The sequence below is a fragment of the Haemaphysalis longicornis genome, unplaced genomic scaffold, assembly GCF_048455015.1.
Source record: "Haemaphysalis longicornis isolate Haplotype H1 unplaced genomic scaffold, Haemaphysalis longicornis Haplotype H1 scaffold_2, whole genome shotgun sequence".
NCBI classification, from domain to species: domain Eukaryota; kingdom Metazoa; phylum Arthropoda; class Arachnida; order Ixodida; family Ixodidae; genus Haemaphysalis; species Haemaphysalis longicornis.
Window position 1 is genome coordinate 145727679 of NW_027526295.1, and position 26054 is coordinate 145753732.

The 26054-nt window shown below is 49.6% G+C and overlaps 1 protein-coding gene across 1 annotated transcript in view; it reads right to left on the reverse strand.

Moving 5' to 3' along the window:
* Positions 1-342: 342 nt before the first annotated feature.
* Positions 343-26054, reverse strand: part of LOC144168338 (solute carrier family 22 member 13-like) — a 35898-nt gene continuing 10186 nt past the window's right edge. Inside the window, exons 5-11 of the mRNA XM_077697344.1 lie at positions 25828-25931; positions 24928-25082; positions 18446-18614; positions 15744-15891; positions 14357-14448; positions 5596-5810; positions 343-491 (exon numbers count right to left, since the gene is read on the reverse strand). Coding sequence (XP_077553470.1) covers positions 343-491; positions 5596-5810; positions 14357-14448; positions 15744-15891; positions 18446-18614; positions 24928-25082; positions 25828-25931 — 1032 coding nt within the window. The remainder of the gene's footprint in view (positions 492-5595; positions 5811-14356; positions 14449-15743; positions 15892-18445; positions 18615-24927; positions 25083-25827; positions 25932-26054) is intronic.

Here is a 26054-nt window from a genome sequence, read left to right on the forward strand (position 1 = left end):
GCGTGGCTGAAACGAGGACGATGGAGTCGACGGCAGCAGCAGGAGGGCCTGACGCTCGTGCTTCGCACCCTGGGGGAGTTGCTGCCTGCGGACTCTCACCTGCGTCCCCTGTGCGCCCAGGCTGCGCAGGGACATCAGCACCCCGAGCACCGCCATGGCTAGGAGCCGCCGCACGCAGCCTCAAGTGCCCACTGTGCTGCAATGGAACGTGAACGGGCTTCGCCCCCGTCACGCAGAACTGAGCGCATATCTGCTGCAGCACGGGCCCGACGTGGTAGCACTGCAGGAGAGCTACGTGCGTGCGGGAGAAGGCTCGGAGCTGAGGCTGCCTGGATATACGGGCTACCACAGTCCCACGGCATGCGACAACGCGCAGTGTTCGTTGGTGGCGTGCAGCGAGCCAGCCCATCCTCCAGGACCCTCGCGCGCGTCAGTGTTCGTGCGCGACTGCGTGCAGCACGCAGTGCTGGACACCAGTGGGGTGACAACAACTGTGCAAGAGTGCGTGGCAGTGACATTACGGCTAGGCACGGGTGGTGACATGACTGTGTGCAGTGTCTATGTGCGTCCATGCCAGAGCTGGGACTCGGGCCTCCTGGATCAGCTGGTGTCTCTATGCGCAGACCGCCATCTCCTCTGTGGTGATTTCAACGCCCACCACACTGCTTGGGGAGATGGCAGGATCGACACGCGGGGAGAGCAGCTGTGGGACACCATGCTGCGCCTCAACCTCACTGCACTGAACACCGGTGAGTGCACCTTTAGGCGTGGCAGTCGCACTGCCACTGCCATCGACCTCAGCCTGGTGTCAGCCGGGGTTGAGGCCACTTGGAGGCGGGAGCCCAGCACATGGGGCTCCGACCATTACCCGCTGCACATTGCACTGCACCACATCACCCACTGGGACCAGTTCCGGCGCTGCCTTGCTGAGGAGGAGCTGGGGGAGGGAGCAGAGATGTTCCGGGGCTTGGTTCGCTGCGCCAGGCGAGCCACGCGGAGCTGCACCGTCGCCGAGGGGACCACCACCATGCCAGACCTCAAGCTGCTGCAGCTGCGGGCGGTACGGAACCGGGCGGAGCGGAGGGCGCAGCGCTCGGGGGATAGGGCAGACTGGACGGAGTACCGTCGCGTGGATGCTGCCTGCCGACGACATGCCCACCGCCTCAACCGGCATCGGTGGGCCGAGCTGTGTGTCAGCTCGGAGGCAGACCCGCGCTGCCGTCGACTCTGGGGCATCTTCCGCTCCATCTTGAAGCCCCGGATAAACCACAACCCTCTGGCCGCCCTGGCCATCCGCAAGCAGGCAAGCTTTGGGGAGCTGGCCGAACTCTTTGCGGATCACTTCCTGCCACAGCACCGGACGGAACCAAGGCCCGCGGCTGCGCTGGAGGAGCCCGAGGGACGTCACCCGCTCAACGACGCCCCCATCACGGAGGGCGAACTCCGCAGTGCCCTCCGAAGCTGCAAGCGCAAGTCGGCGCCAGGGGCAGACGGCCTCACCTACCAGATGATCCGCAACCTGGATGAGGTGGGGTTCGGCAAGCTCCTGATGGCCTACAACCGCATCTGGGAGACGGGGCAGCTGCCGCCCGAGTGGCTGCTCGCCATCCTGAGGCGCATACTCAAGCCGGGGAAGGGCCTTTGGGCGGTCACGGCATATCGTCCCGTGGCCCTCACCTCCTGCGGGTGCAAGCTGCTGGAGCGGGTGGCGCTGGGCAGGATGGAGGCCATCGTGGTGGAGGAGGAGGCGATCCCGGAGCAGCTCACGGGGTTTCGAAAGCACCGAGCGGCGGCCGACTCCATCACTGACGTGGTGGCGGCCCTGGAACACGCCCGTGCCACCAGGCAGGTGGCTTCCCTGGTGCTGCTCGATATGAAGGGCGCTTTCGACAACCTGCAGCGCCCCGCCATCTCCTTGGCCATGGAGGAGGCCGGCATTGCGGGGAAGCTGCGGGGCTTCGTCGAGGCGTTCCTAACGGGCCGGACGGCGCAGGTGCAGGTGGGGAACGTCTTGTCGGCACCTCGGCCAGTGGATATCGGCACCCCACAGGGCTCCGTCATCAGCCCCTTCCTCTTCAACCTGGTAATGGCAGCCCTGCCAGGCTGCCTGCCCAGAGGGGGGGGGGGCACAGGGTACACATGTCGGTGTACGCCGACGACATTGCCCTGTGGGTGCTTGGACCGAAAGGAGACGGCAGGGCGGTCGTGCAGCAGCTGCAGGGGGCTATGGATGCGGTGCGGTGCAAGCTTGAAGGTGTCGGCCTGCAGCTGTCGGCTGCAAAGACAGAGGCCATGCTTGTGCATCCGAGCGCAGCCGCCCGCGGACGGACGTGGAAAACTCCGCATAGACGGCGAGGAGCTCGAGTGGAAGACCAGGGTGAGCTACCTGGGGCTCACCCTGGACCACAGGGTGGACTTCCGCCAGGCCGCCAAGGAGCTACGTGCCAGGGCACAGCTGGCCACCTCGGCCGTGCGGAAGATGGTCGCCCGGGACAAAGGCTGCTCCCAGCAGACAGCCCTGCGGCTGTACAGCGCCTCGGCCGTGGGGCTACTGATGTACGCGCTGCCGCTGGTCACCCTGCGGAGACCCAACTGGCGGCAGCTGGAGGGCGACCATCGAAAGGGCGTCCGCGCCTGCCTTGGCCTGCCCCGAAACTCGCAGTGCGACAGGACGCTGGCTGAGGCAGGGGTGTGGACGCTGGAGATGACGGCCGAGCAGAGGGCCCTGGGCCACATTGACCGGCTGCGCCGAGCCGAGGGGGGCGGCCCCCTGCTGCAGCGCTGCGCACCCACCGGCACTCGCGCATGGGGCGCATGCTGGCCCGGTACGAGCAGGTGGTGGGCACCACAGACTTGGGGCCCTCCAGCCGCCCTCCGGACCTGGCGGCCGAGCTGCACCTGGAGATTCCGGGCCTGCGCAGCAAGCGGCGAACGCCCCACTGCGGGTTGCTGCAGCTGACCCGGGCCGTCGTCTGGAAAGAACTGGAGGGCCACACCCTGGCGTACTCGGATGGCTCTGTGCGGCGGCGGCAGGGCTCCGCTACAGCGGCCGCCGTGCTGGGGGAGGCCACCCGGCAGGCCAGGCTGCACTACGCCGCATCCTCGGCCACGGCAGAGCTTGTGGGGTCCAGCTGGGCCTGGACCTGCTGCTGGAGCTGGAGCCCGCACCCGAGCGCTGCGCCCTGCTGTGCGACTCCCGGGTGGCTCTGCTGCGCATCCGGGAGGGCGACCCGCACTCCCCTCTGGTTCGAGGAGTGCGCGAGAAGGCGGAGCGGCTGGCACGCAGGGGTGCCCGGCTGCGGCTGCAGTGGGTGCCCGGCCACATCGGGCTCGAGGGCAACGAGCGGGCGGACGAGCTGGCCGCTGAGGCCCACGAGCTGACGCCCGCGGCCACGGATGCCCAGGCAGCGGCGGACGACTCCCGCCTGCTTATACAGCGGCACGTGCGGGCACAGCACACGGACCCACGGCTGGCTGCTGGAGAGGCCCCACCACCTGTGCGGGCTGCACGGCTGCCCCGACAGCAGCGTTCGGCAATCCTGCGCCTCCGCGTGGGGGCGGTGTGGACGGCGGAACGAAAGCACCGCCTGGGGCTGGCAGACAGCCCTGCCTGCCGGCACTGCCGCGCACCTGTCCAGTCCCTGCCGCACCTGCTCTTCGAGTGCCCCGAGTATGCGGCAGGGAGGCCGGAACTGCTGGTCGCCCTGGGAGGAAGGGCTCGGCCGCTAGACGAGCTACTATGGCCGCCGGGCAACACCAGGGAGAGGGACAGCGTCCACGAGGCGCTGGGCGGCTACCTGGATGCCTCAGGGCTCCGCCTGGCACTTGACTCTCTGGCACAGTGACGGTGTAAACTTTTACGAGACTTTGCGAACTTTTTTTTTCTTGCTCCAGACTTTGTGTGGGTGTGGGAGTGAGTGTTAACTTGTAAATATGCCCCTCTCTCTCTTGTGTTCTGTAAACATGTCACCTCTATCATCTGTCTCTCCTCTCTATGAATCTGTCATCCTCTGCCCCAACCCCCACACCAGCAGGCGTTCCGGTGTCTACCCCTAGGTGTGACAATTTACGCCTGCTGGTGGTCTTTCCTTTCCTTTTTCTTGACAATAAATTCATTCATTCATTCATTCATTCATTCATTCATTCATTCATTCATTCATTCATTCATCTGATTCCAAAGAGGGGGGATGCAGTAGGAGATCTATCCATGGTATGCAAAACGCAACGATTGGGCCACCATTAACAGCTCGCAGAGCTCACGCCCCACCAAGCACCTTACTTCTTTTACTTGCCGTTTATTTCCTCTAGCATTACTGTCGATTCCTTCACATTTACCTTCTCTCTTACTGCCGAGCTATCGGACTACAGCTCCTGAAGCACGCTTTGCAGGTCTCCTCCCGATTCACTGAAAAACACGATGTCATCGGCAAATGTCAAGTGGCCCAATTATTTCCTATTTACATGTATTCCCAACCCAGCAATTAACCTCGGTTAATACACCGTTTAAACCGGCGGGAAATAACGTTAAAATGTGGTCTCTTTGCCTGATTTCCTTCCTAATAGAATGCAGCAGTCCTGTTAGTAGGATTATTATGCCGGTACATCCGTGGTAAACGTCTTCGAAAAGTTCTATGTGACTGTGCTATATGGTATCCTAAGGTTGGATTGCTGCGTCGGTGTATACTGAATAAAACGCTTTTCCGTGATCTATGAATGTTATGCACAGAGGCAAATTCTATGCTCCATTAGATTCTATTACCTGATTTATGGCCTGAATGTGGTCCAGTTCTGAGCAGGCTTTCATCAATCAGGCTTTCCCTTCCGTTGTTGCAAACCCTGAAAAATGCTGCATATGCGGTTTTACTCTTACCATGGATAACTTTAATTTACCTGTGTGTATCACGGGTCTATATCTTTTCCTCAAGCATCAAAATGCTCTAGCAATTTCACGTAGCCTTTTTCATGAATTAGAATTAGGTTGTTGTTTTTTCGATGCTATTTCTACGTCTAATATTTTATTATAATGTGAGAATGATATTTCTTGTTTTACGGGTACCATGTCGCTACCTTTTCCCGTAGATTCGTGGATAGCCGTGGTCTATGCAGTAGATTATACTCTACTCGTAGCCTTCGAATTATTACTCCTGTTTGATTACTGTTGCACCTTCACGAACTAACGTTCCCCTGCACGAATTGTCTCCTGGTATCACAAAACTGCAGCATACCTGAATAGATCTAGCAGTCCCAGTGCATCGTTAGGAATACCATCTGCACGTTTATCAGGGTGGAGCTAGGACGTCGAGAAATTGTGGAACAAGATATGAATTCATGCATCGAGTCCGCTCCCTTTATATTGGCCTCTGGTTACGGCATAGCCATCTCCCGATGTAGCGAACTACTCAAACTACTCTACCGTTAAAGCATACTTTTCAGTGGCAAAAAACGGTTCGTGAACGCAGTCCCGATGGATCGCTGGAACACTACTGGTCACGGACCGAAGTCATACAGAAATTACGTTTTGCAAATAGTACGGTTCCCTTGTTAACAGTCCCATATTCCCAGAAGCATGCCCCGAATGTTTTGTCAGCAGCGTACCTTCCGAAATCAGGTTGACCACGAAACAGGCCACGGCTGTGCAGGCGAGAGCCCCGGCCTGTGATGCGCAGCGTCCAAGGCGTGCTGCGAAGACTATGGCGCATATCTCGGCGGGGATGGCGAGCACGGCACCCAGCACCAGCATCAACGAAGGGTGGAAGTTTAGAGAGTTGATGTCAAAATACGTCGCATTCACAGCGAACGCCATCACCGACCTGGACAGTGAAGAAGGGAGTAGCATTGCAATGCGGCTCAGCACACGGAGAGATCTGGGAAAGCTGGTGTCTACTTATTTCATTTATTTCGAAGACATATTTATGTAGAGATAAGCATGCTGCCTTGTTGGGACCCGAGCTTATGGGATCGAGTTTCACGCGGGCAGTACGTTCTCCTTCATTTTACTTCCTTAAGTTATTTTTATTTTCTACTTCCACAAAGAAAAAAGGTAAACCATTGAATTTTTGCCCGTCTTGGTGATTTTCACAGGAGAATTTCCTTGCTGGGGTAACTGAACGCGACGCTCACTCCATGAATAGCTACAAGCATGTCGACAGCCTTGATTATGGCTGTATTGGTGCAACATAATATCCTCGCAGGTTACTCACTGTGTGACTATCCCTGCAAAAATTGTAAACACTTGCGTCATGATCCGAGGGCTGAAGAAAGGTCTCCTCCATCCCGAGTTGTCGTAGCCGCGCTGGCTACGAACTACATAGGGAAACCGAAGTAATTTGTAAACATTGTGGGATTGTTTGCATAAATTGTAGTCTTGAGTCCCAAGCCAATGTGTGGCCACTCTCCGTGCGTTTATGCGACTTTAGTTTTAGTGAAAAAATCAATTCGAAAATGCTATCCTCTTCTCTGCATCCTCCTTGCTAATTTTCCTATGACGTTTCATGTGAGGTAATTTATGCAGGCTTGATGTGACTGTTCTACGGTGCCGTCCGCCGGCCTTCTGATAGAGTCATTTGGCCCACCACCAGCGGGTCGTCGAAATTCCTTCACTCAGTCGAAACTAAGTCACGACACACTTTGTACCACAGGAATGTGATTTTACTTTCTTAGTTTGTAGACGGTATCAAGCTTAGTAAAATCTATTAGTGAAAGTAGCGCCACACAAGTCGCATTAGACTCTTCGCTGACAGGTACGCTAATAGAAGATCAAAGTCCAATTGAAGGCGCGAGACGAGTAAGAGAACAAATAATATAGGAACTAAAGAATCAAACTGAACCGATACATTTACCGTAAAGCGTAAAATCATTGTACAGGTAGTACGATTCGTGCTGGGTGAACTAGCACAGCGGTCACCAACACGACCACACAATTACGATGGCTTTTCTGCCTAAGGAAGGCAGTCGGTAAGGAAAGGGTATCCCTGAGGATCAGAGGGACGCTTACCGCACGACCGTTATTCAAAGAATTGTCGTCTGAGCTTCTGGAAATGCTAAAACTAAACATAATAAACTGCCTATACGATACAAAATTTATATACTGCATATACTATTAAGGTTTGCATCCCCAACACCGCTGAGGCCATGGCCGAGTGGTGTTGCGTTGTGGGTGCATTCTTACGCAATTCTCAAGTTTGAATTCCCTATAGCTCGAGTATTTCTTTTCTTGAAGTTGATTCTTTTATACTAGGATAATTATTTCTACACTGAATTTACCATTTTGCACCCAAATGTTTACATTTCTAGAGCTAGTTGGCAGAATGCGCGTAGCCTGAATTTTAGCGCTGGCCAGTTGTTGTTGGCGTGGTATTGTCATACGTACCGACAGCATGCGGGCACAAAGCCGAATCAGCCGACTGTCGGCCTGGTGTGAACAGGCCTCTTATGACAAAGGGACGAGGCAGGGAAGCTCCACAGGCTTGGCAATGCGCGTCACAGTTGCGAGTCTCCGAAGAGGTGGAGGGCGTTCCAACACTGCTTACGTCTCGCCTAGTGATCATTACAATTCTAAACGGTGCTGGCAGGATTATCTCATGCATAATACAAGCGGAAACATGGCAGAAACACGATGTGCCCATTCCTGATATATTGGAAATGCCCAACCAAAGATAACGTCGGTTGCCAAGCGTGTTGTTTTGCACAGAACCGAAACCGAAAGTGGTTTGAAGTAAAATCATGGACATCCTCCAATCACATCGCAACTCGAATACACCTCACTCCGCTTAAACAATCTGGCCACCACAAATGTCACATTGCATTTTTTCTGCTTTCACTGATGATGATGATGGTTGGGTTTTTTATGGCGCAAGGCCGACTAAGGGCAAAAAGCACCAGAGAAAAGTTTATTTAACGAAGTGTAGTGGTTACCACAAAAAGGTAGGTAAAAAAAAGAAAATAAGAAAAACGTGTTAACCCAACATAGTAAAATAAGTTAAAGATAATGGTGATGGCTGGTGTATAGGGCCAGATTTGATTATGCGTGATAGGAAACAGGTTTAAAAACTTAACGTCTGACAAATAATCAAACACACGTTTCACAGAAGCACTGGCATCGTCAAGTAGAAACAGCGATGGATGTAATGGGATATGTTGTCTGTAGAGTTCTCTGAAATGTTTGTGTCGTGTTGTGTGAAGTGCCTTACATTGTATGAGGATGTGGATCACGGATAGGGCCTCTCCGCACCTGCTGCACAGAGGTCTTGGAGATGCAGTGAGAAGGTGCGAGTGCGTTGCATGTGTGTGCCCTATCCGTAATCTGGCCAAGGCGACTACAGGGTATCTATTGCGTGTGTCGGTGGTGTATGGTCCCAAGTGAGGTTTTATTACGTGTAACTTGTCTGTTTGTTCACTCCAGTGTGTTTGCCATGTTTTGCGAAGTTGTTGTCTGATGTGTGGTTTCACGTCGGTGGTGGGTAATGTGGTTATGTCTACTGTATTCAAGAATGTAGCAGCAGCAGCCATTCGGTCGGCTGCTTCGTTCCCGGCTATACCACAGTGGCCAGGGACCCAGCAAAGAACCAGTTCAAATTTACGTACATACACAGACATAATACCCTTGACGATCAGATTGACAGCTTGGTTTTTCGAAGGCATTGTTGACGACAGTACCCGCACAACACTGAGTGAATCTGTATAGATAATGGATTGTGGGATGTGGCTTTAAAGTATATAATTAACAACAAGAAGTACACCATAAGCCTCTGCCGTAAAGATGCTAGTATAACTGTTCAGAGTTTTAGTGACATTAAGGCCGGGTCCATGCGCAGCGCAGGACACAGAGGTGGAAAGTCTTAGAGGCATCCGTATAAAACTCAGAACACTGATACTTCTCCTGAAAATACAAGAAGTGCTGCTGAATTGCACATGTGGGAGCTCAGTTTTTATCTACATGTATAAAAGATGTGTCGCATGACACAGGGCGGAGATGCCATGGTGCTATGGAATCTGTTAGAGAACTTTGAATGGTGTCTAAAAAGGATACAGCAAGCTCTGACACTTCCTCTCTAACTCTGTAAGAGAAGGGCGCAGAGAACGATGGTCTATTTAAAAGGAGTACACTCATGGATCTATCATAAAAAACTGATTTAAAAGGATGGTGAGGCATGGATGAAATTTTAAAAGCATAAAGGAGGTCTGTGTATGCTCGCTGACGTTGTAGGTTCCATTTGTTGCACTCGACATACAGGCTTTCAACTGGACTAGTTCGGAAGGCGCCACACGCCAAGCGGAGCCCTAGATGAAGCACAGGGTCCAGCATTCTGAGGGATGTTTTACTTGCTGACCCATAAACAACACTACCATAGTCCAATCGTGAACCTATCAAGCTGGCAAAAACACGTAAAAGAAGTTGTTTGTCAGCACCAAAAGAGATGAGCGACAGAACCTTCAAAATATTCATTGTTTTTAGGCATTTATGTTTTAGCTGTTTTATGTGTGGGATGAATGTAAGCTTTTCTTCAAAGATTATGCCTAAAAACTTGTGTTCCTTTTCGACAGGAATCAAGACACCATTGAGTTGAATGTCAGGATCCAGCCGGATACCACGCCTCTTGGAAAACAAAACACAAGTGCACTTTCCCGGATTAAATTTAAAACCGTTGCTATCTGTCCAGCCGGCAAGCTTGTTCACACCAAGCTGGACTTGCCGCTCGCAGAGAGACAAGTTACAAGACTTAAAAGATAATTGTACGTCGTCTACATAAATTGAACATGAAATCGACGGTAGCAATGCCTTCCGAGGAGAATTCATTTTTACAATGAAAAGGGTGCAACTTAAAACTCCCCTTGTGGCACGCCGTTTTCCTGCACGTGAACCGTAGAGAGTGCAGTTCCAACTCGCACGCGAAACGTTCTTTCAGACAGGTAACTGGTAAGCGTGTTCATCATGTTACCCGACATGCCAAAGGACTTCAAGTCGCTAAGGATGCCGTACCGCCAAGCAGTATCGTACGCCTTTTCAAGATCAAAGAAGACTGTCATACAGTACTGCTTGTGGAGGAAAGCATCTTTGATATAAGACTCTAATGCAAGCAGTTGATCGTTGGTAGATCGCCCCGCCCTGATGCCTGCCTGGCAGCTCTCGAGAAGACCATTGTACTCTAAAAAGTACACAAGTCTCCTGTTTATCATCTTCACGAAGAGCTTACACAGGCAGCTTGTCAGGGCAATGGGGCGATAACTGGCAGGACAGTAAGGGTCCTTCCCTTCCTTTAGGAAAGCCACTACTATGGCCTCTCTCCAAGAGCGTGGAAAGTGCCCCGAAAGAAATATTTTATTGTAGAGGTGAAGAAGTGTTTCAAGTGTGTCTGCATGTAAGTGTTGTATCATTGTGTATGAAATCCTGTCTGCACCTGCAGCTGAAGGTTGACAAGTACCGATTGCGGCCTTCAGCTCATGAAGTGAAAAGGGGGTGTTATAGGATGAGTTCGACTTATTACTGTCTCGCAAGGACTTCTTCTCGCATGATGCTTTGTGTTTAATGAAAGTGTTGGTGTAGTGTGCTGAGCTGGACACGTGTTCGAAGTGTTGTGCAAGCGTGTTGGCCTGGTCTTCGAGTGTGTCCCCTGTTGTGCTAACCAGGGGCAGACTGTGTGTCTGTTGTCCTTTTAGCTTACGTATTCGTGTCCAGACTTTGTGAGTGTCGGTGTATGAGTTGATGGAAGTGAAGAAGGCGCGCCAACTCTCCATTTTCGCCTCACGACGCACACGCTTCCCAAGAGCCTTTGCCCGTTTAAAGGAAATGAGATTATCTGGCATGGGGTACCGGCGAAGGACACCCCACGCCTTGTTCTGGGTCTCTCGCGCCCGCCTACAGTCCTCGTTCCACCAGGGCCTCCTTGGGTTGCGGGACGCACTGGAGGCCTGGGGCATGGACTTTTCGGCGGCGTCGAGTATGTGTGCCGTGACGAGTTGGGCTGCTTCCTCCACGTGTAGGTGTTTTATGGTTGTGTGGTGTAGTTTAGATGTTTCTGTGAATGTACTCCAGTTTGCTTTTGATTCATTAAACCTGTTCTGGGAAGATGGAATGCATGGGCTTTACCTATGTACGTTAAGGAAGTGGGGAAGTGGTCACTACCATTTGGGTCCGTGCCCATGCCCCACTCAAGACATGGAAGGAGAATTGCAGAACCAATAGCAAAGTCAAGATGCGAGTATGTATTGTGTCCTAAGTTATGGTATGTAGGCTGTTTTTTGTTGAAAAGGCATGCTTCTGAAGATGTAAGGAATTTTTCTATCAGGCGACCTCGGGCATCCATTCTAGAGGAGCCCCAAAGAGAGTTGCGCGCATTGAGGTCGCCTGTTAGGATGTAGGGTTCGGGCAGTTGGTCGACCAGCGCCTCGAAGTCAGAGCTCGAAAGTGCATGGTCAGGAGGAATGTAAATGAAGCATACCGTTATCAACATATTAAATATTATTGTAAGGATTGCTACAGCCTCAAGGACAGTGTTCAGAGTGACAGGGTGGCAGGCTAAGGATTTCTGGCTGACAATTGCCACACCTCATGAAGAGTGTGTGCAGCCAACCCTGTCCTTTCTGAATACCATGTACCTATTTAAGAAATCTGTTTAGGATTGAGGTGGGTTTCCTGGAGACACATGATACTTGGCTGATTGGCATGCAGCATCTCATACACATCGTCAAGATTTTTAAGGAGGCCTCTGCAGTTCAATTGGATGATGTTTTCCGTTACCATTATTTAAATTTAAGAATAACTGGAGTGTGTGTGTGTGTTTTTGTTCATGTGTCGTCTTTCGGGGCTGTTATTCTAGGATTTCTAGGCCTTTCTGGCGGCTTGGACATCGGAGGCCGCTCCTTGCGCTGCGTTGCAGGCAGGAACGGCACGACAACCATCTCCTCGTCGGATGCCAGAAGGGTGCCCGGTGGACCAGGCCCCTCGGACTTGGCCCCCTTTCGGGAGCCCTTCGTTTGAGCCGCCACCGCCGAGGGCCTCCGGGACACCAAAGGTGGCACGGGAGGTGCGGTGGCGGTGGGAGCCGATGCGGGGCCCCCAGTGTCCATCCGGTCGGCACCCTTTAATGCACTGGAGGACGGGGAGGTAGAGGCGGGAGCGGCACCGGTCCCTACAGAAGAGGTTGTCACCACAACCGCTGCTGCCTCAGCAAGCGGCGTGGCGACGGATTGGGCTGCCTGAGGCACCCCAGGGGGAGGGTGGGGGAGGGACCAGGTCAGACTCACTGAACTGCGTCCCTGTGGACACCACACGCCGCTCCGCCCCCCGGCGAGCCGCGTCGGCGTACCTCCCCAGGGGGAAAGAGGCGAACCTCTTTCGCGCCTCTGGAAAGGTGATCTTCTCAGTGACCTTCACATTAATGATCGCCTTCTCCTGCTTAAACTTCTCGCACTTTCGAAAGTAGGCGGCATGGGGTCCCTGGCAGTTGGCGCAGGTGAGGGTTGATGATGGACAATTATCAGAGGATGATCATGCTGAGCGCACTTTGCGCAGGTTAGACGACCACGGCAGGAGTTGGTTCCGTGCCCGAACCGCTGGCACTTAAAGCAGCGGTGCGGCTTTGGAATGTAGGGCCGGACATTACAATGTACAAAACCTGCACTGACGTACTCTGGGAGTGTGGACCGGTCAAAAGTAAGGATAATGTGCTTGGTCGAAACTACTTTGTCATCCCTCCTCATAGTTATGCGCCTCACAGCTGTCACGCCCTGATTTCTCAGGCCCTCCAGCAGGTCAGCATCTGTCTCATTCATCAGGTCTAGTTCGGAGATGACACCTAGAGTACTGTTCAGGCTCCGGTGGGGTGTCACCCTGATTTCAAGATTAGCAATGCGAGTTTGTTCAAGGAGGATCTTGGCATGCTGTTGGTTGTGTACTTCAACCAGGATTTCTCCAGTTCTTTTGTTTTTTGGCCTTATATTTGTCACCAATGATGCCCTCCAGAAATTTCGACATTAGGAACACGGACTGTGATGGAAGAGGCTTTCCTTGTTCACTGGATTCCAACACCAAAAAACGGGGGTAGTTATCGGGCTTTGGAAGACTGAGGGTTGGGAGTGGGGGAAATGAACCTTCGGTGCGGCCCCTTTTCAGGGGCCGCTCATGTTTGGGGGGGGGGGGGGGGGGGTTTACGATTTACCATATGGCATGTAATAGAAGCAGGGGACGGGGGTACTTTCTTCTCAAACCTTACCCTGATAGCCTGAGAGATCCCGGAGCTCCCTGCCTGGTACACAGACAGGGAGCCCATCCGCCGGAGCTTGACCTGGGCTCCGACGGCCACCGTTTGAGGTTTCTGCCCTTCAGATTAAAACTCGTTACCACGGTCGGTTACAGCGTGAGTATGGGGGCTCCGGGTCCGCGGTGTCGCCAACACCATCACCAAGATTGCTCAAGGTGCCCCGTGCGGGGTTTTTTTCTGCTTTCAATATCTATAAATTAAGTACCGCTCTATGCACCGGCTAAACGATGAAAGGTGTGTTTATTTGCTTGGGCAAGGCTATGCAATGCGAACGAAAACAGAAGTTTAAAACTTCACTTTTAAGTCCCTTAATACATAGGCTAGACTCTGGTCGCATAGATAGACCAGAAAATGAAGGGGAATACAGCTTCCCCGGTAGCCGAGTTGGGGAGGCATGGGATGCGCAGTGAGGATGTTTTGTGTTTTGGTCAAATCCGGGCAGGAGCATGTTTTTATGGATTTTTCTCTACCAAAAGCTTCAAACATTTATATCCCCTCGTGGATATATCCCAGCCTACTCCCCTACGCCCCCATTTTCGCACATAAATGGTGGCTTTGCTTTCTGGGTAATTAAGGGTTACGCACCTGTTAACATTTTTCTGAGGCTTACTACTTTACAGCCCACTGGCTGAAAAACTATAGCGCATCAATACGAAAACTCTTGCAGGTCCCTGAAAATGATCCAGGCGGCCTAGTTTGCTTATTTCGGAAATAGTATGTTACTTCCATACTGAAATAAAGAAACAAAACTCTGGCTTGGTTGACAGATAGCGCCACCTAGTGAAAAGTGCGTAAACAAAAGTGTTTCTTGTTTATTTTTATCTCACTAAGGTAACGATATATTTTTAAACGAAACAAACTAGGCAGTCAGGTACATTTTCCTGTATGTGTAAAGGTTTTTGTAAGCACGCGATGCTTTTGAAGCGAGTGGGACATTAATTAGTTAAGTCCAGTGAAAGTGTCACCAGGTTAGTCTTCTTTAACAAGCTCACATAGACAAATCTGGTTGAATACGTTGTGTGTTCGTGCATACGTATAGGGGTAATATATTGAGGTTATGTCGTGCGGTGTGAGGTTAGTGCAACGCATTTACTTACCAGCAGTAAAACAGGATGATACTTCTCCTGCAGCTTCCTTGCACACGAAACAACTCGCAGCAGCAAACCTCGGTAGGCACCTCCGACCTGGCCTGTAAATTCGAATGGCCCCACATTGAATCAATCTGTCGTTCTTAAAGTCGCAGCATTCCTTTATCGTACCGAACAAGTACCAACACATTAGGACCTGCCATGTTGTCGCAATGGCTAAGGCTATGGGCTTATCAGCCCTAGTCCGTGGATTCCATCCGGGCCGTGGTGTTTTTTAGTGCTTTTTTAGTGCAGCCGAAAAGCGAAAATGCCCGTGGGTCGAGCTCTTGGCGCACGGTAAAGATCCCAACATGGTTGCAATTATAAGTGCAGAATACTTTAGGGGCACGGCTTGTCGTATCTCGCCCGCGGTCACGTATCTATAGGCAACTTAGTAACTTGTAATGCGTAACGTAAAAGCTTAACGCACCCAGACTGGGGCATAGGAAATACAACCACTTCGCATGGACGGTATCCAACGTGGGCCGCTCGCGTTATGAAGGCGATGTGAATTCCATTGGGACACACAGGTACACGCTCTTTATATACAAAGTGTTGGGTGTGATATTTCCGCTCTTTGTTGGCACGAAGGTTGCCATTGCTGTGTCCCAAATAAAAACACTAACATAAATTACGGGTAAAATCATTAATTAACGAATGAATCACCGCCCACGGCTGAAAGCTCAATCCAGTGTCTCTTTAAGGGCATTTTAAGGGGCTGCGGTGCCCTCTCGTGACCACTTTCGGTAATAATGCCACGCTGATACTAAACCTTGTCAAGAGATGGTGTCACAGCAATTTTATCGAATCACTGCTTCACAGTTCAGTTTTCACGTTGACTAGAACTGCCTGAATTTTTTCCGGACCCCTTCACACGAGGCTCATTGCCCATGGGTGTACCATTGGCACTTTAATCCACACAATCAGTCACAATTTTTCAACCAGTACACCAGGAGTGAAGACCGTCATAAAAATATCACGAGCCATTGCACGTTCTTATGGGACTTGACCAGAGGTACTTAGATGGCTCAGAAGTTTTAGCAAACGAACGAAGTCTTCACGGGAGTCGGGCTGTGAAGATCCGTTCAATTTATAAGTTACAGTTCTAAGGGGCTGCAAATCGGCGATGTGCTATCGCGCATCCCCCTTTAAGAGCTTAACAGCATTTCCGCCTTATTGTCACAGCATTACAAAAGGTGGGAAGCAAACACATTTTTTTGTTTTGTCGATCTTACGGCGCTCGATAGCTGCGCGCAGAACGAACCCCCTTGGAATCGTTCTTTCAATATTCAAGTAGCCGAATTTCAAAAGAGCTAACCATAGGGAATGGAAGCTACAGGTGCGATATTAGCCTCACCCTTTCGATTTCTCGGCGCGTGCGCGCCCAGAGCTGGCGCGCTTCAATGATGTTCTCCCCGTTGAGCGTGACCGCGTAGATGATGACCGCCTCGGCCTCGTCTAAACTACCCCGGGCCATGAGCCAGCGGGGAGACTCCACGATTTTTCTGCAAAATAAGGAGGCCGCATCCTTTCGTTTGATTACTTAACTCACAAAAAGTGAAATCACCGTAAGCTCTTTTCCATTAGCATGAACTAAATTCACTGATTCAGTCAACCAATCAAGTAATTATTCAATACATTGATCGACAGCAAATTCCGCTGTGAAATACCTCAAGGTGGTGGTTAGCAAGCTGTCTTAATGAGTATACTGTTTGAGAAAGGCTCACAAGTCTTCTTCGCCACAAAACCCGTAAATTTGTTAGCCATACCGAGCAATGTTGAGGACGTGAAATTGAGTAGAAGCATGGTGACTAAAAAGGGCAGAAAAACGCGGGACAAAGAGAACGACTCCGGACCCGCGTTTTTCTGCGCTTTTAGTCACCATGTCTCCATACCAACTTAATCATTTCTCGGTGCTCCTAATGAGTAGAAACGCCCTACTGCAGTGACTTTAATATGTTGTGTGGACAATGTTTTGATCATCCGCACAAATCAACACTCAAGTATACGGTAATTCATTCCACCCCGATCGCGTTGTGGAATGGGAACATGAACGTGTGGTCAGCATTGCCACCATTGAAGACAGGCATATGCATGTGTTAACACAAACTTCGTGGCACATTGTCTGTACACGATGAGCTCGTGGTGCCAGCTCGTTAGTGTAAACCTGCGAATCAGCAGCCGGTTTGAAACAGTGCCAGTGACACGGTTGCATGCTACTGGTACGCTCGCACGCGACATCATGTCGAAAATGTTGCTCCGTACCTAGCAACATCACCTACAATAAACTATGCAAGCAGTCAGGATAATATGTATTTGAGACGTTCATCGGAGATCTTTGCATTATGCGCTTATTATAACTATTTCTGCACATTTCGGAACAACTGTAAAATCATCGCCCTTGTGGACACCATCAGCGTCTTTGAAGTCCTTTTCATGGAGTCCTCTTCACCATGAAGTCCTTTTCAAAACGTTTTGCTATGCGCCTCTTCCCATATTCAGCCTACGCATGTTCTTATTAACCCAAGAGCATTATTCCTCTATATATTTGTTCATCGATATTCTGCCATCTACGACACTCAAAATAGCCAATGGATGGCACAGAAATGGCACGCACGGCACACAAAACGGCCGGCGGCTCAAAGGATAAAGAACATGTGAATGAACGTCGACATGATGTCATGTTTCTCAGAGGAGCTCCTGTAATTATCAATTCAACTAAACACATCACTATATTAAGTAGCTATGTAGGATTCCAACGGCGGGCGTTTAAAAGACAACACGCGCAGGGAGACACGGTAGTACCACAACTTGATCATTCCTTCTGAATAACTGCATTTAGTGCAAACGTCTTGGCAATCGACTTAGGCATATGTATTAGAGACTTGTACTTCGTACTACAGGACATGTTTTAGCATAGTAATGACACAAGTGACGGTTATGGGAGTAGCAAAGCAGTTACCCGCTATTAGCGCAAATTTCGGCCCAACAATTCAGGTTGATTGTCAAGAGACTTGTTTGTGTTAACCGGAAGAAAGAAGACCTCGCAAAATGAAACGGATTGCGATGATAATTTGAGGACACAGGTGTTCTATTGGGCACGTGCCACTGTCAGAAGCAGACATTTAACGTCCATAGAATGACCTTAGTGCTTTCCACGCGATATCAATTCTACATTAACATTGGTGTGGTGTACCTGACGATTGACATTGAACCTTTCACACTAACAGCAGCCTTCACACTGACAGAAGCCTAACAGCAGCCACAATTCTTCAGTGATGTTTTCCGATTAACTGCATTAAAGAAGTGCTCGTGTTCCCTGGAATTGTTTGCCTTTTTGTGGTGCCTTTATGAGCCCTGAGAGGGGAGAGCTAATTAAAATTCACAGACAAATGACCCAGACTTTTGCGGCTTCAAACCTCCATCTACCTAATGGCTGACCTTCACTATTACTCGCAGTGTGTATACGTATTTATATTTGAAGCGCGGAGCAAAATCATAGAATGTCGCCACGGGCTGGCAGCAAAGAGTCACTGTTCCCGCTTCGTGGTTGGACTCACAAAAAAAATTCACGCACATCCACGAAAAAATTATGAAGAGTGGGCGAAGAACTAGGGATCGTTCTTACCGTAAATCACCCGTGACATTGCCCACTCGTGCATGTATATGAGTAACAGTGCGTGTGCATAGTATATACAATTCCAATACAATCCAATTCTTTTCAATTTATTGCAATCCAATCAAATCAAATCTATTTTAATCTGTTCCATTTCAATTATATCCAATCCAAATCTAATTTATTCCTTTCCAATCCAATCGAATGCTCCTCACGCATGCGCAGCACGGCTCCCCAGGAGCCACGCGAAACTGCTGAACCTGTCTCTCTCTATCTCCCTCTCTAACCTTTTTTCCGCTAATTAGCGTTGATAGTTATGGTTTTTGCTTTTTTGCCGCGTTTTGCAACCTTTTAGGCGGTTTTACATACTCATTGTCGGTTTATACTGATGTGCGCACGCACGCCAACGGACGGACAATGCGAGGCCATAAGCTGCTTCGCACCTAAAAAGACTGAGCATCATCAAACCGGGCAGCATGCTGATGACTTGCATGGTCTTCCAGTCAATTTTCAGGACCATCAGGAACGCCACGACGACGGAGCCGCACATGTAGCCCACCAGAACCGCCATCGAATACAGTGTCCGGTAGTTTGGTGCGAGACTCTCGACGACTGCAGGACGCCAGAAAAGTTTATTTTTTTGCATTTACAAGTACCTCAGAGGCCCTTTAAAAGGGCATTGAAAGAAGGGTGCTAAAGAATGCACGCGTCCAACTTTTAGTTTGTACAACACGTAATGTGTTGAAGGTGGATATAAACATCAGCGCTAAACATAAGTAACAGGGAGACCAAAAATAAATATATATAAATGAGCATCGCACATAATCACCTCACCACAAGAACGATGCACTTGGCGGCACAGAGCGATTTAAAGGCTGTACAATACGACTGATATAAGCTGGCAAAAAAAATTGGCACAAAAAAGTAGGGTTGTCATAACAGCACTTGCAGAAATACTGGACATTTCTCTCAGATAGGGAAAAACCAAAGAAAATGACCCCCAAAAAAGCCGTTTGGAATATGATTTAAAGAAGGATTTGTATGGCGGGATATAAGTGGCATACACATACAAGAATACAGTATACATTAAAGACGGTTCTCTCTCTCTATGTACAAACGAGGTTATCAAGCGATATGCAAGAGTAGTTGTTACGGAGGGAACGTGGCTCCCGGCGTCAGTTACTATGCTATCAAAACGTTATCCAGACCGTGATCGCACGAGGCCATATGCATGGGTTTAGGGCGTTTTGCCGTGCATGTGCAAGAAACTAAGCCGGCTGTGTAACCTATTTGATAAGTCTGAGAATCATTCAACTGCAAGTGTGGTCATTTGAGTGATAATTACGTATTTATGAAGTAGGCATAAACGAGAAATAACGGGTCGTTATTTCAGAGGAAGTTGGCTGTACAAATCGGCCACGCTGGCAGTTGCAATATTCGCTTTGACGCCTATTACGGAATCTGTTCTGGCCTCCAAAAATCTCGTTGACTTAAATTGACACGGAAGTGAATTTATCAAGCTCACGGTTTTGCTTGCACTGCGTAGACTGGCTCAAATTACCACACTTTTCATCGTGTATCCGGTAGACAAGTGGATATTTATTTTATAAAGCGGGAAAGAAGAAAAACTACCATGCGCGGTCTGTGGCGGCCGCACCAACTAAAGGCTGTGACGTCGGGAAAAGGGGGCCCCGTGACTGGACGATGTCCAAGGTTAGCATTCAAACAAGTTTCGGTTTCGGTTCTGTAAAACAACATGCTCGACATCCGACGGCATCGTTGGATGGGCATTCTCGATATCTCAGTAATCGTCGTACCGCGCTTCTGCCATGTTGTCGGCTGTAATATGCCTAAGATAAACCTCCCAGGACGGCTTGGCATCCTATAAATCACTAGCCGAGGCCCACGCAGTGCATGAACGCTCTCCGCGTCACGGACGACGCTCAAATGCCTTGCGTTTTTCCCGCATATTCGGAGCTTGCATCACTCATGCCCGCATCGTAAAAAGCGTGTTCGCACCAGGCCAAGGGTCTGCTGATTCTGGCCTGTGCCCACTGCCCGCAAGCCGTCGGTGCTTATAGCAACAGCATGCCAACGAGAACTGGCTAGCGCGTCAGTGTCAGTCTGTGCGCGTTCTGCGAAGTCGCTCGTGGAGCAATGAACGTTACGGCCCAGAAATGGTGAATCAGGTTCGAAAACATCCGCCGCAAACAAAAAAAATCTACTTACAGAAAAAAAAGCATGCACCCGGGGGGATTCGAACTTGTGACTCGCAAAACAAAAATTATAGCGCCTTAGACCACTCGGCCACAAGCCAGACTTTCAGAAGGGGGATACATAAGGTATGTAGTGTACAACGAGTTTACACTTTTATTTAGTTTTAGCATTTCAAATACTTTAGGTGACTTTGTTGTATAGCGCTCCTGCAGTACGCGTCCCCCAAACTTCCACAATATCTCACGTCTAGCAATTGCATTTCTTAGATGGAAAAGCGTTCGCAGATGTGTGGTCGTGCTGCTGACCGCTGTGCTTGTTCACCCAGCGCAAAAAAAGTGCTTGCGGCTCTCTAGTTTTGCGCTGTACGGTAAAAAGTTCAGTTGATTTTATTTCCTTAGTACCTATATTGACTTCGCTGACTCTTCTCCAACCTTCAAGTGGCATTAGATTTTCCTACTAGCGTAAAGTCAGCGAAGCGTCGCATGCGCACTTGTGCAGCGCTTGTGTGGAGCGACCCGGAGTCGGAGCTTGATACAGTGTACATACTAACAAAGTAAAAAAGGCACATTCTTCCATTCACAAATGTGTTATGGCTTAGTTTCAACTGATCGAGCGAATGGCGACGACCCGTCGGCGGCCGGCGGACTAAACGTTGGGCCGACTGACTCGGTCGCGGAAAGTCGGCGAGCGGTGCAGTAGCGCAGCGAATTGCCAGCTCATCTCCTGCTGACGTCACAGGAAAACGCCACAGAAAATGGCCGAGGGTGCCGAGAGAAGGACAGCATTTTCGAATTGATTTTTTTAATAAATATATTCGCGTAAACGCGCTCAGTGTGATCGAAACATGTCCTATGAACTCCGGACTACAATTTGCGCTAGTAATCCCTCAATGTTTACATATGAGAGTGCCATATTGTCTGTACTGTAGTCTGTACTCGACTTGCTTTACTGTTTATTGCAATTGTGATTGTATAATAGGGAGATATACTCATCTCCGTTGTTCTGAAGGTCGTGTTAACCTGTGTTTAAGCTCATCTATACATCTCTGTATAATGTACTTATCTTCTTGTATTTTGTGTACGCTTGTTTTTATCATTAATCTATCACGCTTACGTGTGTTTTCCACTTAATTTTTGTGCCTCTCCTGCTTGGTCTGTTTCAAGACCGCAGTATATTGTAAATAAATAAAAAATCACTTCAGTGTCCCTTTAAGCTTTGCACAGAAACAGTAAACATTGCTACCGCACATGCCGTTTGCGGGGGCTACGTTACAGCTCGGACTGGAACTCCAGAAGTCTGTCTGGAAAACTTCACGGACGCTGGCACTAACGCACAAGACTTGAATGATGAAGCTGTTGTAAGTGATCACTGACGGACACAAACTTAAATTTTAGTGTCGTTGTGGTGTCGTGGTTGACGTCGGCTGCATGCCATTTCACTGACCTTATGTTCAGCGAGGCCAGAGTGAGCTCGTCGTTTCGGTAGGCGTGTTCGTACGCCACTCTAGAAGCCCGACTTATCGTGTCTAGCGGATGCTTTGCCCGCCGAGCTTCTCGAAGCGCGACCGCTTGCTCGGCCATCTGAACTATACGCGGCCGGGCCATATGGAGTCAATCATCACCTACAGCAGCTTTGATATTGAAGTCGCGGCTCCTCTTGGGTACAGAGCGCATGCGTACGAAGACACGAGGATGACCGAATGAACTGCGTACTCTATGACGCGTCTTCCTCGTTTTGAACAAGTCTTGCCACGATACGGCGAACTGTGGGGTGTTTTTGGAGTCAATATTGGTCAATCTTGCTTAGTGGGTATGTATGGATTGACGAACGTCCGCTCGAGGCACGCGGCCAAGGCTGGAGTTCTTTGTTTGGCCAATATTGGCCAATCACCCTAAGTGGGTGTTGAAGAACCGAGGCGAGCACCACGGGGCGTGGGTGCATCTTCAATGGCGGATGGAACTGCACAATGGTGGTGATATTGGGGGCACCTGCCAATAGCCACCTCTTCTTTTTCCAACACCTTCAACAACGGGTATGCTTAGCGTGAAGAACGTGCGCTCGAGGTACTCGTCACGAGCGCTCCGCCTTCACCCGAGTTTTGGCGAGCACGAACCCCGAACTCGCGGCCAGTAACAAGAGCTCCGCTGTTAATAGAGCTGTTTTTCTGAAGGAACCTATTTTGCTTTCTTAAGCAACTGGTCGCAGCCGTACCCAATGCAACAGGACGTTAGTCTACTTGGAACACACATCCGACAAAAGGGGTCTAACGAATCGGCCCACCGCCGTACTTTCCCGCATCACTCTTCGGCTGTGCGGCGAAGCCACTGCGTGCGTCTTTGAAACAGGTCCCCTCTTGTCAGTGATTCATTTTTTCATGCCTCGACAAGCCCGGGCCAGACGCTTCGCTTTCGGCGCGTTTCAAAACTTCGGCGGCTGCCAGCGAGGCTCGTCTCAACGCTCTTCAAGGACACAGACGGCCCGCGATCACAGCGGAGTCCTCCTCTCTTTCCTCTCCCGGACTCAACGTGCGTCGATGCTACCGACGGCTCACGAACTCTGGAAAGAGCGTTGTGTGTGTCTGTGACGTTCGTGGCGTGTTGGCGCTTGTTGGAGTTTTGACCGTTATGGCTTTTGGGTATAAATAAAAGCCGCCCAGCGCTGTAACCGATTCCTGTTTGAGCAGCGAATCCATGCTGTCACTCTGCTCGAGTCCTGTACTGTTACCTCGCCCGTCGGGGCATTGTTCTTTGGCTTCGGCTCACCTCTCGCTATGAAGTCAACAGTTACGTTAGCCTACGGCTTCTGGACTTCTTCACGGCTGCAACAGGGGCTGGCCCCTCGCTTCACCACGCTACCAGACGTATGCCGGAGACGACAGAGCTCGGCTCGGGTGCCCCCACTCAGTCGCAACAACTGCTGTTAGCGCTGGGATGACACGGTTGCAACAGGGGAAAGTAGAAGCAAACGACCCGACGGTTGCGTATGTTTTCCCGACATACCAAATATATAAAAACAACACAAACAATTCCCCTGTGTCGCATGATTCTCCCTTTTACCAGTTTCGCCGGCATTTGAACGAGAAAGAATGCAGCGACTAAGGGACAAGAATTTAAAAACCTGAGATACGTTTCGGCTCCCGCAGGCAGCCATCTTGCATTCCTTGTGAAAAAGGTTCCCGTGCGGGAGCCCAAATGTCTCAAATTTTAGTTCCTAGCATTCTTTGCCGAGTGCCCCCAAAGCCAGGACCTTCAAAGCCCTGCATTTCCACAAAAACGCAAATATCGCGTATGTCCCACTGTAATCGCTATAATAGCATGAATGGAGGTAATTGGGCGAACGAAATTTAGAAGAACAACAATAGGAAAAATATAAAACAGTTACGGAAAATCGCGAGCCGTGTAACGACCTGCATTTCCACAATAACGCAGATTTCCGGATAGTTCCAAATGTAATCATTACAATAACGTAAATGAAGATAAATGGTGGGGTGAAATTTAACAAAAACTAAAAATAACAAAAGTACAAAAGATTAGGGAAAATGATCAAACGTAAAAAGCATGGGATTTCCACAATAATGCAGATATCGCAAAAATTTCACCTCTAATCGTTATAATAGCGTAAATGGAGAAAATTGGTCGAACAAACTTTTGAAATACTAAAAAATAAGGAAAAACAAAATAATTGCAGAAAAGGGCGAACCATGTAACGCCTTGAATTTCCACAATAATGCCTAATTCGCCAAAGTTCCGAATGTAATCGCTGTAACAGCGTAAATTAATATAATTGACCGAACGAAATCTTGAAAAACTAAAAAATTATAAAAATATTGAGCAATTACGGAAAATAGCAAACTGTATAGCGCCCTGCCTTTGCACAATAATGCCGATTTCGCGAATGTTCCCTTTTTAATTGTTATAATAGCGTAAACGGAGATAACTTGCCATACAGTAGTTAGAAAAACCAAAATGCCTGTAAGAAACTCATCCTCAAGACAAGCGGCATAAGAATTCTGCGCATCAGTAGAGAACTCTTATTATTTCTTCAGAATTTTTTGTTTTTATTCCTTGGTCGCTGTCTTCCTACTCGTTCAAACACATCCTCCCGACCAGACGGGTGTCAGCCTTTCACGGACCCTAAGCATGATTCGTAGAATCAGAAACACCTTCGAAGAGTGTTTTTACGTCATTAGATTGTTTATAAGCAATGAAAGAAATATAGGCATATACAACAACTTGCCCAACACGCTTGTACCAAATAGACGCAAAATTGTAGCCGCCATTGTCTGCTTAACATTTCGGCAATAAGTTTTCAGCTATCATGAATGCTGCCTGAGTGACGAAGCTCGCAGGTATGCTTACCCGGGAGACAGATAGCTAGACCTGGTTATGGGATAAATGCACTCCAGTCACGCGAATTCGTGTACACTTAGGGTACACGAATTCAATTAAATTTTTATACATTGACATCACTTGAATTTTGTGCTCATAAATTAATTTGTTTGCTTCATAGGTTTAAAAGACGGTAAATGATTTTAAGGGCGCGTTTATGCGCCTTGGTGGCCCGTTATCACGATATGCAATCGTCGAGCCAAGACGAAAAGCCCAAATAACGGTGTTCCTCACCTAACCTCATTGGAAGGGAAGTTTCTAGATAACAGTATTTATGTTCATGTTGATGAGGATGGTGAACTTTCTTATACTATCCTCACCCAGCACGAAGCCGGTGTTGCACAGCGTGGCGGCAGCGGCACCCTGCAGAAAGCGCATGGCCATGAAGCTGCTGAGCATTCTCGTGAAAAGGATCATCAGGCTGGCCGTTTGGAGGACTGCAACCGAGAATTGAATCACCGGCTTCCGACCAATCCTGCGGACGAAGAAGGTTGCAGTATGGGTGCATACCATTAGTGTTGACACTGTTTGTGCTAGTTTGAGTGAAGACCTTTAAAGAAAAAATAAAGGCAAGATCCACGGCATAAATTGTGGCTATATCGCACGCTTCCCAGCGAAAAAAAGATGAAAAATCCGAAGAAAGTCATGTTTACGGGAACTTATGCGAGAGCATTAAGTTGGCTACGTAAAGAGGTACTGAATGGCAGAAGCAAGTTAAAGCACACACAAATATATAGCAGTGCGAAGAAGCTAATTACACAGTAAGGAGCAGTACTCCGCAATGAGTCAGAGAATCGCGGCAACATTTTGGTTGAATGTAGGGCGTAACACGCTGACGCTACACAGACAATGACACGCGCCTAGTGGATGGGTACGAATTATTTGTGACCACCTGGGGATCATTAACGTCCGCCGAAATCTCGAACACAGGGGTGTTTTGGCTTATCGCCTCCATCACAAAAACGGCCACCGCGTCGGGAATCGAACCCGTGTCCTAAGGCTCAGCAGCACAACGCCCTAGCCACTCAGCAACCCCGGCAGGTGTAGCAACGTTTTAAAGGCGTATCGCAGTCGCACACATTTTGGTTGCAATACAATGACGAAACCAGAAATTGTAAAAAGGCAGCCCATCTGTAAAACATTCTCAAGAAGGTTAAATGAATTGCTGAGAAGCCAACAACTGCCAGGAGAGACCTGGAGAGCGCTGTGTGCTTGCGTACCAGTCTGCCAGCGGACCGGCGATGAGCAGCCCGCAGATAACGCCGACCGAGAAGATGGTACCGCTGATGGGTAGGAACCAGGCACGCTCACACACAATGTCGAACTGCGCATGCGTGGAAGAAAGGCGAACAGATCTTGAAATATGCTGGTGTTTTAGATTGTTCTACACGGTCCGTTGAATTTGCAGCCACTCACATTGCACAAATCGGGTTAGGCAAAAAAGTAA